The 18,229-nt window shown below is 37.6% G+C and overlaps 2 protein-coding genes across 6 annotated transcripts in view; one reads left to right on the forward strand and one right to left on the reverse strand.

Annotated features, from left to right (window-relative positions):
• Positions 1-568: 568 nt before the first annotated feature.
• Positions 569-9,840, reverse strand: LOC139144769 (guanine nucleotide-binding protein subunit beta-like protein 1). Of its 5 annotated transcripts, XM_070715502.1 has the most exons (10): positions 9,243-9,840; positions 8,856-9,126; positions 6,799-7,007; positions 6,299-6,421; positions 5,058-5,173; positions 3,886-4,002; positions 3,210-3,353; positions 1,942-2,030; positions 1,278-1,384; positions 569-894 (listed from the first exon to the last, which is right to left on the reverse strand). In XM_070715502.1, exons 3-10 carry the CDS (start codon positions 6,912-6,914, stop codon positions 723-725), a joined length of 984 nt encoding a protein of 327 aa, XP_070571603.1. In that variant the 5' UTR covers positions 6,915-7,007; positions 8,856-9,126; positions 9,243-9,840; the 3' UTR covers positions 569-722. The 5 variants fall into 5 exon arrangements, with proteins under 5 accessions (XP_070571603.1, XP_070571604.1, XP_070571605.1 ...); XM_070715503.1 differs by lacking the exons at positions 8,856-9,126; positions 9,243-9,840 and adding an exon at positions 7,864-7,999; XM_070715504.1 differs by lacking the exons at positions 8,856-9,126; positions 9,243-9,840 and adding an exon at positions 7,627-7,802 and having other exon boundaries at positions 1,278-1,381.
• The window catches only part of LOC139144768 (WD repeat-containing protein 5B-like), a 51,657-nt gene continuing 41,508 nt past the window's right edge, over positions 8,081-18,229 (forward strand). Inside the window, exon 1 of the mRNA XM_070715499.1 lies at positions 8,081-8,410. Within this exon, the coding sequence (XP_070571600.1) occupies positions 8,241-8,410 (170 nt within the window). The 5' untranslated portion in view covers positions 8,081-8,240. The remainder of the gene's footprint in view (positions 8,411-18,229) is intronic.

Genomic DNA, 18,229 nt, shown 5'->3' on the forward strand with positions numbered 1-18,229 from the left:
GCAAGGTGGCATCATGTCTGCAGCTTTGAAACAACGGTGGGTGGTCAGTATGCGATGAGCAGCTATCCTCTGACAAAAATATGAGATTCCAAAAGTGTGCGAACATGAAGACTTATTGACAACAAAGATGGAAGTGCCAACATAGATGTCATTCCTGTAGCTGTGGACATTTTCACTCCTTGCTTTTTACAGAAAGTGGTATCTCTATGACTTGTGTGGAGAACTCGTCAAATAAACTTCTAACCATGAAATATTGCAGTGCGTACTTAAAAGCACCATAAAAACAATAACATGGAGAATGTCATCAGTATGTACTCTGTTATGAAATACCTATTACCTGGTCTTTTGCTAAGGCTGTATCACCTTCTATGACCTCTTGTGGCCATGCATTACCAGAAACACAATGCCATTTCCTGCAGCCTATGGCCTTGTGAGATAGCAATGTATTTCCGGCAATGCATGGCCCCCCCCATGGGTAATAAACAAGCATTATCACCCTCATGACCAGATAATAGATAATCGCTATCTCAACTAACATATTATCTAAACAAGAAGAAGCCAAAATAAAGAGTTGTTAAAATCATATCAAAACTTTATTATTATGATTTCAGACTGATGGCAAAGAAAAGGTTGAACTGTCCAACTTTGTCAACTCCAGATCCAAGAGTCCATAAAAAGTTTTCTAGTCATTGCTTACAAGTACATTTATCAGCGATTGGATACTACGAATTGTAGAGTGACCACAAACTGATATGTCTGTCCTTAGATCCAGCAGCCAGCAGTGATCCTTGACCGTCCACTCCTTGCACAGAGAATGACAAGCACTGGACATTCTCTCTATGGTAAGTCAGGATGGCCAGTGCTTTCAATTTCTTCAAACCAAACACTCTTATCCTGAAAGAAATATATAAACAGTCTCCAGTTAAAATACAGAGTCCATACACTCAAAGTCACTTACAATTCAAGGACTTTTTCAGCAATTTTCAAAGATAGTTTTACGTCCAAAATGACACTTTCCAGATATCATTTTTATACATCGTTTTCCACAGTACTACGACTTATTGCTCATTGCTCCAATGGGTAATGGGTAGTGGGTACCTCGTCCTGTAAAAGCACATTCACCTATTAGATGATGGATTGACTGAAAAATACTAAGGGGACACTTAAAACTTGTTTACAATAGTGATCTGGTTACTAAGCATAATAAATCACATGTTAAAATGTGGAGACACTTGTAGTCAAGGTTTACAGTATGTTTTTGCCGACAGCTGACATACCTTGAATCCCATCCTGCTGTTGCAAGGATCTTGTCATCTTTCCGGATTTTAATGTCGGAAATTCCAGGGTTGGTGATGTCTGTTTGATGCTGAATTTGCAATTCCTGCTATTAAATAAAGAATTTATTTCTCACTGTCAGGTTTCATTTTTTTAAAAGTGAATGTGAATTCTCATTGGCAGATGTGCTATATTTTAAGACTACTTATGAGAAAGTCATTTTTATCTCTTGTGACAATGCATTTGCAATGGTTATTTCACTGAAATGTACAGCACAGATCTACATCATCCAACTATTTTTTTCTCAAATGGACAATACCACATCATGATAACTTTACCTTGAAAAGACCAAACTTTTTTTTACATTATATCGACTGATGTGAGAGCCAAAGGAAAAATGTGTGAGCTCTCAATCTAAGTACTTTATGATTCATTTGATAATATTGTTTTTATAGTTTTTTGAATAATCATTTGTTTGACCAAATGGCATTTTCCTTCACCTGGATGAGAAAAGCTACCTCAGGGACTTTTCCATATGCTGAAAAGATTTGCTACGGCCTTTTGTGAATAATTTCCTGATCTCAACTCTGCAAGCTATTACCATCATGGTTTATTAATTTATTTACATAATTTGAGAGATGTACACTCTTATGATTCAGAACTTACTGCCTCGTTAAGTTTCCAGGTAACAATGGTTTCATCTGCAGAGCCTGATACACCCCTCTGCTGGGGAATGGAATAATCCAGGCTCATGACTGCAAGGGAGAGAGGTAGTAACATGTTATGAGAACAGAAACTCTTCAAGAACCCCCCCCCCCCTCCACCATGAATAATTAAACTAAAAGAAATCATGATGACAACCATGGGGAGGTGATGGATAAACACTTCTATGAATTGAACTCAGTTGCTATAAATTCAATAAAACTATATGTGCTATATCAATCCTTTTTTAATTTAACTCTTCAAGTGCCACAGTCAATTTTTATCGCTTTTATAAAACATACCTCAGTCAATTTTTTTCAGATGTTTGCCGAAATTTTGATACAAAACTGTAGCCAATGAAATATGATGTCCATTTAGTCCAAACTTTTCAAAACAATTTACAGAAAAAATGTTCCACTAAAATTTGGTGGGAAAAATTACAGCACTCAAAGAGTTGGTTAGATCCAGTCAAATGATATTATAACTTCTTGTGAAAAACTTTTCTTAAAAAGAACCAGGTAAATACTTCAGTGTTGTAGCCGTATGTAGAGGCTAAAACATTGTGAAGGATTAAATCTTTTTTCTAATTGTTCATAAATTAACCAAGTCGAAATTCTGTAAAGTGTATTGATTTTAAAAGATGTGATTGTGACAAGCAACATTTCCCTTGAGATCTTGCATATTTGATATCCTTGCTGTTTGCAAGCATCGTCAGACATGCATGGAATCATGGTCACTTGGTTATATCAGATTACCGGGTATTCTACATATATCATAATGAACAACAGAATTTGATGTGCACTGAAAAAAGCCATACACAATGCCCATTCCCTCATGTTGAACATGTCAAGGCACTCCAGGGACAGCCGTCTGCGCGTTCACTTTTGGAGTGTTTCTACGAACCAACTGGTTGATAGCTGGAACATCAGTCTCTATGGTATGTGTAGTTGCATAGGCTGACAAAAGAGATACTTAGATCAGGCTCCATACTGACATGATAGGAAATAGAAAAAATATCATGACACGGTCCTCAAACATTGATTTCTGAAGTGCACTTTATAACAGCCTCCATTTCAGGCAATATGCTGCGTTAATGTCCTTGTGCATACCTTTTTTGTGTTTTCATGATAAGCTCAGGAATTTATTGTACATGAAAAATTGACATTTATGTAACATATTCACTGATGCTTTAATCAACTGATATATTTATACGCCTAATGTTTCATATTCACCTGGATCACTATGAACCTTTAATTTGTGGATGACCTTTGACTCCATTACATCCCACAATGCAATGCTGCCATCCTCATATCCAGCTAAAAGAAGAGCTCTGTCATCTATGGCCGACAAAACCAGCTTTATCTTCATCACCATACCTGTTATCAAGTGTAAGGTCTATGAACACTGTCTCAAAATCATTCTTCAGAATTACCAGACATTATTAGAGCACCTCAACATGTTCCTGCTTCGATGAAACTTTAAAATACCCAACCTCTTTTGATAAATTTTAGTTATGTTGGATGCAAAATATTATGGTGATATATAAAAAGCAAACTGACATTCTAAATGTAAGTTCACTGTTTGATTAAAGATATTGATGTCAAAACACAAGTCATATCGACACATTTTCTCTGAACATACCGAAGTGATGGGCAAAGTCAAGATTCATTTGAAGCTTGTGGCAAGTTTTTTTATAAATTGTTTATGATCTGAGAAAGGAAACAAGATGATGTTGAACTTTCTCGTTTTGAATCTCATCTTTATAAAAGGCCAAAATTTACATTATAGAGCATGTATACATATCGTATTTGATTTTTTTTTTTGAAAAAGATAAATTTATTTCAACATAGTCGCAAACAAAACAAATCTACATAACTGTGAATGCATTAAAATTGATTAGTGGCTCACCTAAGGCTCTAGCGCCCTCTTTAGGTGTAAGCGTGGTAACTTTCATTGAAGACTTCACATTGTAGAGTTCGACCACAGAGGGCTCCTTACCAGCCACAGCGATCAGTTGATCATCTCCTATTGTGATAAGAAATATCCTTTCAACAAGTCTTAAGTACTTGCCTCAAGTTTCTTATTAGTTTTTAAGCCCTATGAAATTTGATCCTCAGTATGCAAGTCATGATTCTGAAAACATTTAATATTTATACTTTGGAACGACAGTGAGGTATCATTTATTGGCAGGAAGTCGACTCAAGTGAAAGATGGTACTTTCGCACTATTGGAACTGATGATTAGTTTTGGAAGTATTGGTACTGTAAAACCTACTTATGCAGAAACACGTATAACCATTTTTAAATTGCCTCACTATCCAATCAGAGAAGAGATAAGCTGGCATTCTTGAATTTATTTACCTAAACCTTTTTTTATTGTAACTTACTGACTGCTAGCTGTAATATTGCAGCGGTGCTGTGGTGTCTATCAAAAGAGCTCGGGTCAAAGGTCATCGCCACAGAACCGCTGCGAGTCAACCCATATACTTTTTTGGTAGTTTACTATAAAACCGATCTGTGTCGCTGATTTAGCTCGCAAAATAATGAAATATATTTAGTCTTTGAATAAATAAACTTGTATCATCTTTATCGTTGACTATCTAAGACTCATTCTCTACTCCTGCTAACTACCTTGACGATAAGAACATGTATTTTCAACCATTTTCCCCTGAGCCGTCAATTGTTTCTGGGACGTTTTCCAGCTTGCTCGTATAATGCACTGAATACATTGAGGTCAAAAGTTCAAATTCGCGCAGAAACTGTCAGATGGCTCACCGAAAAACAGTCGAAATGCATGTTGTCACAGTCAAGATAGTTAGCGGGAGTAAGAGATGAGTCGTAGATAGTCAGAGATACAGTAGGTACAGGTTGATTTATTCAAAGATTAATCTATTTCATTATTTTGCGAGCTAAATCAGTGACACTGATTGGTGTCTTTGTAAACTACCAAACTAGTCTATGTTTTGTCTTCACAGTCAATTGCGGAGTTCTTTGTAAATGCTTTGATAAATTGAATGGTACTGATACAAACTAGAAGAAAGTCACAGACCATGATTCAAACATGCAGGAATACCGACAAACCTTGTTGTAGAAATGTACACTGGCAGAATCCAATGGATTCATATGGAATTCTTCTGATGATGTCATTCCTGCCTTCTGCTAATTGCCACAGATTGATCTGACAATCTCTACCCTGGCTGGAAAAGGAAATGTATTGTTTTAATAAACAACTGTCACTGCTTCTCTATAATCCCCCCTCCCCCTCTCTCATATCAAATTTTGTACAAATGTAAAGTTGGAGGGGCTTCTTTGTCTGGACTGAACTGTATTTCAGAAATATTGAACAGCATTTTACGTTCATGATGTAGTAACTTATGGCTACTGGCAGCCCTTGTTTTCATGGTGATTGATTAGTGGCTAACACTGCTCAAGATTCCTCATACTACCTCACTGGCTGTGTTTCCCTTGAACTTCAAATATATCCTTAAGATTTGGCTAGCAGAGATCGAAATTTATTTGCCAAATCAGAACTCCTGAGAGCCAAACTTCTGATTCACTGACGTAGCCCAAGGAAATGTTACCAAAAGTCTTGCAAAGCTTCCCTTTCCATTCTGACCGTCATCAATTTACAACTGTGTCCAATTTTAAACTATTTCTGTTCTCATTTGTTAAATTAAACTCAACCTGACAAGTTTCTTTCTGAGGCTACACTTAAGACACTGAGAAATGGTAGGCATATAACGAGTTGCATACATTTAGGTGTTCGATAATATTGTTCACTGGTAATACAAGTAGAGCAATAAAGAATTCCTAACCCAGCTTGAACAAAGCTGTCAGCTGTATTACAACAGTAGGTGCCACTGTGCCTCGGCAGTACCATGGTGTTTAATATCACAAATTTAGCTGAAAAATGAGCAATATATGCCCCTGTAAAACTTGATTTTAAGTCGCAAATATGTTGCAATGCGGTGGGTGAGAAGTGGAAATACTGAATTAGATTTGCTTTTAACTTTTCTTTTTTGACTGTTCTTCTGATTCGTCATATATATCTGAACCATTAATCCTTTCACCACCATGGTTTGGCCCAAACCCATTGTTATCAATGGTGATTGTGGACCTCTTTACAGGGAATCGGGGGTGAACAGGTTAAGGTAGCATATGGCTCGGTTACAGATGACTTACTAAAGCCAGCTTGATCTTTGAGCTTTCCCTCGCTAAGCTCAACTGTCTGACAAAACATACACAGACATTATGGAATCAGGTGTATTGCAAATGAGAAGCCGACTTTCTCTCGAAAAACTACTACAACACATTGCTGTCACCTCAAGATGGCGTCTCCCGTCACAAAATCAGACCAAAGAATTCCCATCCCATCATGCCCTTCTATTGTTGTTTCAGCACGCCTTGTCTTCAGATTCCATAGTTTTATTTTCCCGGTTGCACATCTGTTGAAAATGTTGGACAAAATCATGCAACAAGTAATTAGCTGCTCTGTCAAATTTTCATAGATGCCAAGTAAAGAAGTACAATGTTGAAATGAAATGGTTTATAAAATGCTCACAGTCCGTCTTGTCCTGTACAGACACAACAGAAGACTATATATATACTGATCATTTGTGTGGCAAGATTCCTACAATACAGAGTGACCACGCCTAGAACAATTTCATGACATCCCATTTTAAGCATGGATGAAAATATTCATAGGTAAGCATAGATATTTGATAAACATGAAACTTTGTCCATTATCGCATCATGAATATTGGATTACATGTAACTCTGAGCTGAATGTGTTTTGTGTCCTGAAGACTAAATCATTACTTACCCTGAAAGCAGTATCGGCATTTGAATACCGGGCAAATCTTGGAAGTTCACAGTGTTGACTGGTCCGTCCGACCCTCTGAGAACAAACACTGGATCAGGGGGTGGACGACCTGCCATTCTGCGAAATTTATATGACTATTAAAACAAGGTCACTGTGTCTGTGTCACCTTCCCAATACCATAATTCTTGGTGGGATGGATACAATCATATCTAAAAAACAAATGATTACATCTAATTCATATGTTGTGAAATGCTTGTTTTTAATTCTTGTCCGAGCTGATCTCATATTCTCACTTTATATATTCCAATTCTGTGGCCCCCGAGTGCAAGAAGACATCTGTATGCAGTCTAATTTAGAATGGGCCAGTTTTTCATTATTCTTGTTTGTTAATGTAAAGTATAGTTTCTTGTCCTATCCCTAAACGGCATATTGAGATACACAGTGTACAAAGAGTTCAGAAATCTGCGTTCAGAAATCTTGGAATCTACAAGACAAGCATAGTTTGACAACTCAAGTCACGGTCCCTCCGCATCATTTACCGTGAACTTCACACCTTATATGTCTACATCATAGTACATGGTATTGACAAATAAATGTCAACTAAGATTAATGTTGCACATTTACAAATAAATTAACTTTAAGTAATACACCTTCGTATATAGCACTTTTTAGCGGCGCCTGCTCAGTGAATGATGGTGGCAACTCCAAGTTAGATTTACAATACACTGCATTCAAATCATGCACAGAAAAGTTTCAAGAGAAGCCCTGCAACATGTGGCACTGTAAGTAGAGAACTGTCCCTTGCCTTGCCGAGCGCGAGTGCGTTACCTGTGAAAATTTTAAGCAGTGGGCCTCGACGGTATTACACTTGACATGCATGCACGTTTCAACCATGCACTAGCGACCTAAGATAACCGAAACAACAACTGTCTACTGGCACTGCACACTACATGCATCGCATGTAGTCAGCTCAGGCCTGTAGTCAGCTGATCCACTGATCAAATCATGATCGTAATATTACGGATGTCTAAACTAATAATGTACGTAGCACAATTTTATACTTACCATACCATTTTGCGACCTTTATGGTACAGAGTCACTTCTGAAATGCTTTATTATATTTACTTACTTCTGAAAATCTTTTAACGAACAGAAGATTGTCCTTATCGTATTCGTTTCAAATTATTGGTTCAAGTTATCAATATTCAACGTTGTTAATTCACCTTAACCTTCGACCTCGGACTCTCACTATACGCATGCGCACGTCGTGATGGCAATATTTTCAAAGTTGTAACTTGGTCGGGTTCATGATAGATTATTTCTAAGTGATTTCCAACATCTCTGACGTAGACAAGCTGGGTCGGCTGCTATTCGCATGCAAATTACATAAGGGGAGGGTCTGATAAAATCGATAGCAGTAATTTTATACGAATCCGGTGAAAATGTTCGCGTTGGAACGAACTAGCATTAGTTCACTGAGTGGATCCATCCACTCAAACATGTCAACAACAGTAACTCCGCGGACGAGTCGTAAGACGTCAGGAGCTGGCGATGCGTTCGCTCACAGAATTGAACCATCGGTCGATGGAAACTTGAAGCTGGCACACGTCATGTAAGTTACTCAGTTCCCTCTTTTCCAGTTTTTCCCCCGTAAGATAACGATAAAGTTAAGAAATGAATGTATTAAAAACTGAAGACAGTGACCAACGTCATGGGAGACTCTACCCGGCTACGTGTAACGCTTCATGTTTCTCGCGCCTAGCAACAGGCGTGAACTTCGGCGGGTCATTTTTGTATTTTTCATAGAATGTCTTGTGTTGTCAAGCTCTGGTGAATCTTAAAAGACGATTGCATTGAAACGGCAAGGAACGGGATATGCTTCGAAAGTGAACGAGCGCTGCGACGTGGTAGAGGTCAGACTGAATATTGTCTCGGGTCTGAAAGGTCCCCATCAAAACGTAGTCGGTGTGATAAATACTGCTCAAGGAACATGTAATTAAAGATTTGAAAGATTGTAGAGCACAACCTACTTTGCAATGACGTATATTCCCCCTTACCGAAATGTCTGTTGCTGCTATCTTGCATCCACCATGATATGAAATAGTTGTGTCGCCTTGTCGTCACTTTACAGGACAAGTCTACAGCAGCACGGGACTGCATGTGCGCGTGCCCACCTTCAACAGGACGATATGTGCCAGTCACTGGAGAGTAGTCGGGTTCCCCCCCCAACAAAATTTTGAAACTAGCTGTCACACTGTCTTTTATAGTATATTATGTTTCATTATTCAACAACTTTGTTTTGTAATTATGTCCACAGTCGTTCGAGAGCTATTCAGCTCTGGGACTATGTACAGAAGCGAGAAACAACCCGCTTCTGTACACTCGTCTATGGGGCGAATAGTCCCAGAGCTGAATAGCTCTCGAGCGACTGTGTTATGTTATACAGGTTAATTGCTTTTTGTGTGGTTGAGCACCAAGTTGAATCTAGTGAAGCCAAAAGTTATAGGTATTAATTGTTAAAACTAAGGATTTCACCAATTTTGTAGATTATTATGATTTGAATAGATACATTGTAATTGTATGGACTGTCCTTTATAAATGTTGATTTTGACGAATTTAAGAAATTTCTAAAGCCATTCATGCAGACATTTACAGTTTCGCATTCAGTGCTCAAAGATTTTAAATCGGTATCACAATGGCCAGACTTTGACACCTGCAAAATTTTTGTGAGGTTGAAGAAAAATTTAAGGGATAGTTTACATTATCAAGTGCCATTAACAATTGCTTTGTTGTCATTTAAGGCAGAGGCAAGATTTAATTCAGAAGTATAGTAATTTTCTGTTACTGTGAAGTTCTAACTCCGGTTGTTTTCTTCCACATTGCTCCATCACATCAATTTATGACAAAATAATTATAATGAATGATCAGAGCAATAATTAGATCTAGCTTCCCAAACAACACCGTAATATAATCAATCCCAATGCTTGAACTTGAACTAATTTGATTTTCTTGGTACAGTACCCCCTAAAAACAACAATAACCCCCCCAAAAAAAAATAAAGAAATAAAAAAACCCAAAAAGAACTGAAAATGAGGTGATTATTCAGTGCAAGTACAAAGTAAAGGCAACGGAGCAATATGTCACCCAACAATTGAAACCATGAGAAATTAGAATCCAGGGCTCAATATCCTGCTCAAAGTAATTCCCAGACCTCAGACTTTATTTTACTTTTCCTTCTACATCAAAGTGTTTGTTGTCACTCATATCCCATTCATAACACTTGTTGTCCAATCTGAAAATATCAGTTTCTGTTTGTTTTTGAAGTTTTATTACCAGCCCTTTGTCTGATAAAGTGATACACACACGCGCGCACACACATACACACACACACAAACACACATATATATATTATATATATGTACATATATATATATAATATATATATATATATATATATATATATATATATATATATATATATATATATATATATATATATATATATATATATGCCAACCAAGTTGATGTGACTGTAAACCAGACCTTTTATTCATTCAAGGATATGTGTGATAACCAACAGTCCTAATATACTACATATATACTTTTCTTTAATTGTTGAAAACCATCTTCAGAGTAACCTCTTCCATATTTGCATTACTTGTAAAGTTTGATAGCACATGTGTGTTCAAGCACTGCTGTACAATATATATATTTTAGAAATTTTCTAAATTGTGCACTGTATAGTGATAAGGCATAACCTTTTATTCCACTTTTGTGATGGTGTATGTAGATGCTAGTCCACATCATAACTTTTCCCGAGACGTTTTGGCCAAATCTGAATTTGCACACACACATACACAGTGAAGTAAAAGAGTTTCGCATTACCTTTTCTATAGCAAGTTAACAGCAGGTGCACAGGGTTCAAGAGACCAAATGACATTGTGGCAGTGCCAACAGAACCTGAAGCACTCATGTATAAGGTATAAATGACAAATGGGTCCTATTTGATTTCTGCAATTCTAAAGGGACACTAGGGTTGGTATTGTTCAGTTTTCTGCCGTGTTTGCTTCAAACATATCATTGAGGTAAGCTGCTATGTGTCGTGCAACATAAGCATCACAACTTATTGTCGGCTGCTGAAGGTAATTTCTAAGCTTTCATCCACTGGGGACCTCAAAAGAAAAGGTTGGACTACCGGCGTCTATCATACCACTAATTAACAGCTAAACACACACTCAGGATGGGTCTTCGTGCAAATGCTCTGCATTTTAATTTGAAGTTCTCTTGTACATCTGACAATTAAGGACACTGACCTGAACACAAACAAGCAAAGAATATTGTATGGTAAATATTTACTCATTTCTGTGAAGTGGACCAGGTACATGTACATATATCGTTAATAACCCGATGCCTGGTTTATTTGCCCAAATACTCAGCAGACTGTAATTTATATTGAAAAATACCGACATGATCCACAACAGAATATTGTTGTATGATTCACTTTAATCAAAAGTTCTACTGTATCTCTGGATGACCAGAATATGAAATTTGTTCCTGTATAGTATGAGTCATTAATGATGAAATGAGATACAGGGAAAATTTTGGTCAGTGAAAAATAAAGTTGAAAGTAATGTGAAGTCATGCCCAGAGCATGTAGACAATGCAATAGGCCACCAAGTGAAACATGATATCATGAGCAGTGACAGCTTGTGGAAGACAAACCAGTCACTATCCTAGCCCTGCGTACAGGTCTGTGTGTTCCCGGCGTTATACGGCCTCCACCACAGCCCTGCAACGGTCTATGGAGATTACTGGCGAGATTAAAAATGGCGATCTCCTTGGGTAAAAAGCTTGTCGAGTACGTTTGTTTTCAGAAAATGAGCGGTTTTGGATGTTAGGAGAAGTTAATCTCGTCTTTTCTGGGGTCGGTTTGGAGGTAAAGGTAGGCAGGGAAAGGATTTTGCCCCGATAGAGCAGAATTTCAGCCAAAAAGACCGTTTTTTCGTTGCGATCCGGATCCGGACCGCAGAGTCCCCAGTTATCTCCATAGACCGTTGCACGGCTGTGGTGGAGGCCATATAATGCCGGGAACACACAGATCTGTACGCAGGGCTATCATATCCCAGGGTAGCATTTTGGGAAGTCACAATGTGATAATAAACAGAGAGCTCATGAAAAGAAATCTCATAAGTTTTATAGAATTAAAAAATTGTCATGCTAAATATTCATTAGAGCCCATTGCCCTGTGCTACCGTGGTGGTGAAAGGGTGAAAATTGACCCTGGAGGGAGACTCCAAGGTCTGTGTTGAACTGTCTAGAATAGCAATTAAACTTTCCATTGTTTTTTTGGACTATGCTCTTTTTTCTGGCGCTGCCCATGAAAGTGTTAGGATGAGTCCAGAATGTTCAGAGTCACTATGATCTTTTTTCTGGCGCTGCCCATGAAAGTGTTAGGATGAGTCCAGAATGTTCAGAGCCATATAAATAAGAGTCTCAGTCTAACTTAAGGTAATATAGTTACATTTACAAGTACATACAGATAACACAGTTGGGGTGATAAATGTCGAAATGGTATCATGTCCCTGTAGAATTCAGATGTACTCACTTGGTACACAGCACTGCACAATTAACCTACATCTTTTTGGAAGAGTTACAAATGCAAATAACGGTAAGTGTAAAATGAGGTGAAAAATCCAAATATCACCAATTATTAATTAGGTTGTGGTACATATAGTTGCCACCGAGTCATTTTAAAATCAACTGTCACTGCCTGTTTAAATTACAATCATGATTATACAGTGTAGACAAAGCAAGAAGTCAGCCAAAATGTCATAGTGCTCATGCATTGTTTTCTGTTTGTGGCAAGCATTCTGATCTACGGGACTCTTGTCCTGTAGAAAACAAGGAGCAACAGAGGAAGGGCAGACTCCAGTTCTAGCCAGTAGAGGAACTGAACAATTAATTAATTAATTAATTAATCAATTAATTAATTAATTTACAATCAGGAAATATAACTTTGACTAGCCATCCTAACCATCAGTGTGCTTGTTACAACCATTGACTACATGTATACGATCACAGCTTTGCCTACTTGCATCTAACTTTGTAAGGGCAATACAAACCTAATGCGGAGAATGTCATATGACATATGTGTGCCTCACACTACTAGCTACAGTGGTGAACTTGCTATAAACACCTGAGGAAATCCCTCATGTGAATGATCAAGTTTCCAAGGTGATTGAATAAATTAATAGATAACAACTGCATGTAATTGTATACGGTACTCGGATTGGATCTTAGCTGTAATGTATAATGGGGCGATAGGTTTTCATTGGTTTAGAGAAGGAAAGAGATGGTGACATAGGAGGCCACACACAACTGACCAATATTGTCACACAGTGCACTTCTCAAATGATTTGGTGAAACACCCATGGTATCACGCTACATGTAGCTATAATTGTGTACATATGATATTAAGGTTTAAATTTGTTATCGTGAGCAGATTACATGTTGCTTGACTTCAGCCAATGCAGTGAAGTATTGTAACAGAGTTAAAAAATTACAGCGATACTATATCCAATATCACATCTTTTTGTAAACTGTAATGCCGAATTTAACATCTAATTATTAGAAATCAATATTCCCCTTGTGTGAATACGGTATTGTTGCGTCATTCTAGCTCTTGTTTTTATTACATGTTTACAGATAATTGTCACACAGTCACAAAAAGTTTTATGCGTTTTCAGATTATTTGACACTGATCAGGTTTAGGGATTTTATGAAATTTTGATAGTATGCTGTCTGTATGGCATAGATAGAGGTTGGTCAATAAAAGTTTGATTCTCCAGGTGTTTCTCAGGACATCATACCCTCACCGTTTTGCTTGTTGGGTAGAGTAACGGTGTTGAAACTCAGCACAATGCCTACATGTAGTTTGTTTTGCAATTTGGTCCAGTATGGCTGCTTGTTGGCTAGTTGTATATTTCAATTTTTGATATCCAGACTTAAGACTCAAGTGTCTGAATAGATTTGTTTCAAAATTGGTCAAAGGCAGAATAATGTACCATTTGATTTTCAGGGACTGCAGGTATCAATGACATTGACTTTGTTTACTGAGATGCTATCGTTACCAGCTAGTATTCAGATGACTGTATGACATGATATAGTACTGGCACATTATTGAGATGTCATTGCAACATGGTAACCCCTATCTGCACATGTATCTTGGTAATAACATACTCTACATGACTGCAGTGGCATATTGAAATGCACGACATATCATATCTGATTGTAGTAGTGATGTCATATATTCAGTATCCAGGAGAAGGTTTGCACAGATATTGTCGGTTAATTGAAAAGCTCATCAAATCATTACACCTCATTTGCAAATGTCAAAAATCAATTTATGGCTGTAATTCCACAAGTCAAGATTGCTTATAACACTCGCGAGATGAGCTTATTCATTATATTACTTAATAAAGCCAGTGTCTGTATATTGCTTCAGTGATGTAGCTTTTAGTATTTAACAAAAATTCTGGGGTATAGAAAAGAGCTGGTAGCCAGGAAAAAAAATACAGAAACACCCCCCCCCCCCCCCCTTCTCTTCCATTAAGGTAGTTGGTGCCTCCAAAGTGAAAGACTTAAACTTTTGCTCAAACTTTCCTTGAGGAATCTTTCAACCATTCTCTTTCAAAATCAGTAACAAAAATTTTGGGTCACCGTGCAAATTTCTGTACCAGGGAAACAAATAACTCAAAATTTACTGATATTTGAAATTCAAAATGGCTGCCATCCCTGTGTTAAGTCCATGGAGAAAAATATAATTTTTGAATTTCAAAAAACTAAGCTGATAAAAAGTTTTCTTAAACCAAGAGCTTTAAAATGTCACCCCATCAGTGGTATATCAGAAAAGAGTTGTAAAAGTTTGAGAGTCCAAATTTGTGTCCCCGAGGCACACTATACTTTTTCTCAAAAGGAACTTCCTCTCATCCTTCCCACTTAATCACCCTGCTCCCACATCACTTTCAAACTTTGGCTGTCTACTTATACATTATGAGCTAAGCGCTACACCCCTGGTTAGATATTCAGTATTTGTTTTGAGGGAAAATTTGGGAGTGAAAAGCTGCAACACCTAGACTTACTCGGCTACCATTTGATACTGGTCAGTGTGTTTTGCCAAGATTTTGGAACATGAGTACAATGATGTGGACACCCTGGTAGCATTTCTGTTGTCCCTGAATGTGACTGCATTAAAAACCCAATTGGTGAATCCATGTAAAATGACTGGGCAACCTTGCTTACCTCCGGCTGTGTACCATGTACAGATTGAGTCTACTCAGTACAGTACTAGTATTTTATCATTCTAACTCCCCCTCCAGTAACCCTGATTTATGTAGAAAAGCAGATTACAAATGTTACAGCCGTTTGATGTTCCCTTATCCCATTGTGAAGAAAGAAGCAATTACTTTTCACCATGAAGGTAGTTAAAAGTTGTTTTGGGGTTCCGGATCACTCTCCTAATGCTTCTATCCTATAATACCGGTACCTTTATTGTCCAGAGTAATGAGGTCCTTTCAGACCAAGACAATGGCGAACAGCAGTTCTTCCCGATTCTCAAGATTTATGTTACTAGGATCTATTTTTTGTGTATAGATTAACTCTCAGCCTGTCACATATTGACTTTGTAACTGGAGAATTCCCTTGATTGAATCTGGTGTCACTGTACACTGCAAAGAAAACAGTATCTTGTTTGAAAATAAATGGTTAGGCCAATTGTTCCTGTACAATAACAAGGGTACTGTTTGAGTTCACCGCTGTACCAGCCTGCTGAATGGTTCAACTGAATGTTTTTTAGTTTCAGTCAAGTGGATGGATATACGCACTGAAATGAAGTGACAGAGGAATAGCTAGGAAGAGTTTAATGTCATTGTACAGATATCATGTTTTGTCACATTGTGTTTTCAGAAGGCAAAATGCGCTTTGATGATTCCGATATCCTAGATGCTTGGTATGTGATCAGGTTCATTAGACATATAATATATACAGTATACAAACACCTACATATATCATATGGTGTCCCTACGCACTAGTACTACTGTAGTACATGTAAAAGTCTTCTTATTTTGACATATCATAGGCAAAGTTAAAAGTAACTAATAGTTTGACATTTTTTTTTGAACACAGGATGGCTAAGTTTATTCAAATGATTTCAAAATTTGCATTTATGCAAATTCTTTGGCAAATTTTGCTGTTTTATACTCAGAACATAGTCTTTTCCCAAAGCGCTAGTCCAACAGATTTTTAATTTGGTCAGAGGACTGTTTTATATGACCTGATGAAAAATTTACAAAAATGATGATGAATATGCATATGTGAATTTTTTGGTCCATCACTTCTCTCCGAAAGTGCTCATCACATAACATGTAGGTGCCTAGGCAAAACTTTATTTGTGACGAAATAATGGTTACATTTGTATATCGATGTTTGGCTAATATTTTCCAAAACGTCATCAGCTCTGATGAAATGGGAGCATCGTGTCACTGACGCTATTTTCTTCAAATTGTAATCATGGAAACGCTTGATCTGTTATTTTAAAGAACCTTCATGTTTAGACTCTACATGTACCTATATGTATGTGTGCATGTGTATGGAAATCAGCTACTTTTCAACTTGTAGCCTTCCCTCGAGACATTGGTAGGTAGGAGTTCTGCTAGAGCATATTAAAGTAAACATACAAACTGCATGAACGTATATATAACTGCCATGGATACAATAAATGTACATGCAATTTGAATGTGTTACGTGCAGAGAAAACGAACAAAAGGGTGAACTCAGCAGTTTCCGTTTAAACAAAATTTATTACGAAAACAAAACTAATTGCTAAGTTAGGGACAGAGTACAAGCTTTAAAAGTGTACAGACTACTTATCTCAGCTGGGACGGCAAAGCTCCAGTCTCAGAGTTGTAACAGTCAGTCGGATGAATGAACAGTCCTTCGGCTTGCAGGCTTGTAGTTGCACAAAGTCCACAGAGTAAATCCAGCGTTGGCAGTGAAGGTCTGGAAAGTCTTGAGAATGACTACTGCTGGAGTTTAGTAACACACAGAGACACGATCCCAAAAGTCTGACTGGAAGCTGTGCACGTCCCTTTTATAAAGGCATGTAAGAACAATCTAGAACCTTTTATTGACATGCTAATTACTGTTCTAAAATTATCTCCCTTACACAACTAATCACTTTCCAGAACATTCCAAACATGACTAATTGAATTCAAGGTTGTGAGGTCATCAAGGGCAGTGACCTTGGAATGTTCTAGACTGATTGAACTCAGGTCATGATGAGTGTGGGGGAAATGACCTACATAACACACCCCTCTTCAAAAAAGAAAATTTTTCAAAGAAAAATCTTTCTTTTACAAATGTAATCTTGAAAAGGATTTAAGTACTCAAATTTGTTTTACTCTAAAGTAAAATTTCTTGAAAGTGAACAACAATAAAATTCTTTGAAAGTGAACAACAATAATTTCTAATACGAGAGAGACAGTCTGCAATTAAATTGTCTCTGCCTTTGATATGTCTAATGTCAAGATTAAACTCCTGTAACATTAACTCCATCTTAGCAATCTCTGATTTTTGCCTTTAATTTCTGCAGAAAAACAAGAGGGTTGTGATCAATATAAACCACTATTGGCTGATTTGAAGAAGTAACATAAACTTCAAAATGCTGTAAAGCTAATATCAAAGATAAACACTCTTTTTCAATTGTAGAGTAGTTTCTCTGGGATTTGTTAAATTTGCGTGAAAAATAGCAAACAGGATGATCTACACCATGACTATCCTCTTGCAATAAAACAGCACCAGCAGCGTATCACTAGCATCTACAGCTAATTTGAATGGCAAAGTGAAATCTGGTGCAGACAACACTGGGGCACTTTGCAGTATGGCTTTAAGTGTATCAAATGCCTGTTGGCATTGCTCTGACCAAACAAACTTTACTTTCTTTTAAGTAAGTTAGTCAAAGGCTCAGTAATTGTGGAGAAATTTGGACAGAATTTTCTGTAGTAACCAGCCATACCGAGAAAGCGCATCAGTTGTCGTTTGCAGTTTGGTATGGGAAAACTTGAAATGGCACTGATTTTGGCATCAACAGGTTTTACCTCACCCTGTCCTACAGTATGTCCGAGGTAAGTTACCCTTGCCCAACCAAACTCAGATTTGGCAAGGTTGACAGTCAACATTGCTTTACTCAGTCTCTCAAAGAACTTCCGCATGAGCTTGATGTGTTCCTCCCAGGTGTCACTATACAGGACGACGTCGTCAACGTAGGCTGCACACCCATCTAGCCCGGATATGACGTCGTTGATCATCCGTTGGAACGTTGCCGGAGAGTTCTTCATTCCGAATGGCATCACCTTGTACTGGAACAATCCGTCTG

This window comes from Ptychodera flava, chromosome 12, assembly GCF_041260155.1.
Source record: "Ptychodera flava strain L36383 chromosome 12, AS_Pfla_20210202, whole genome shotgun sequence".
Lineage (NCBI taxonomy): Eukaryota > Metazoa > Hemichordata > Enteropneusta > Ptychoderidae > Ptychodera > Ptychodera flava.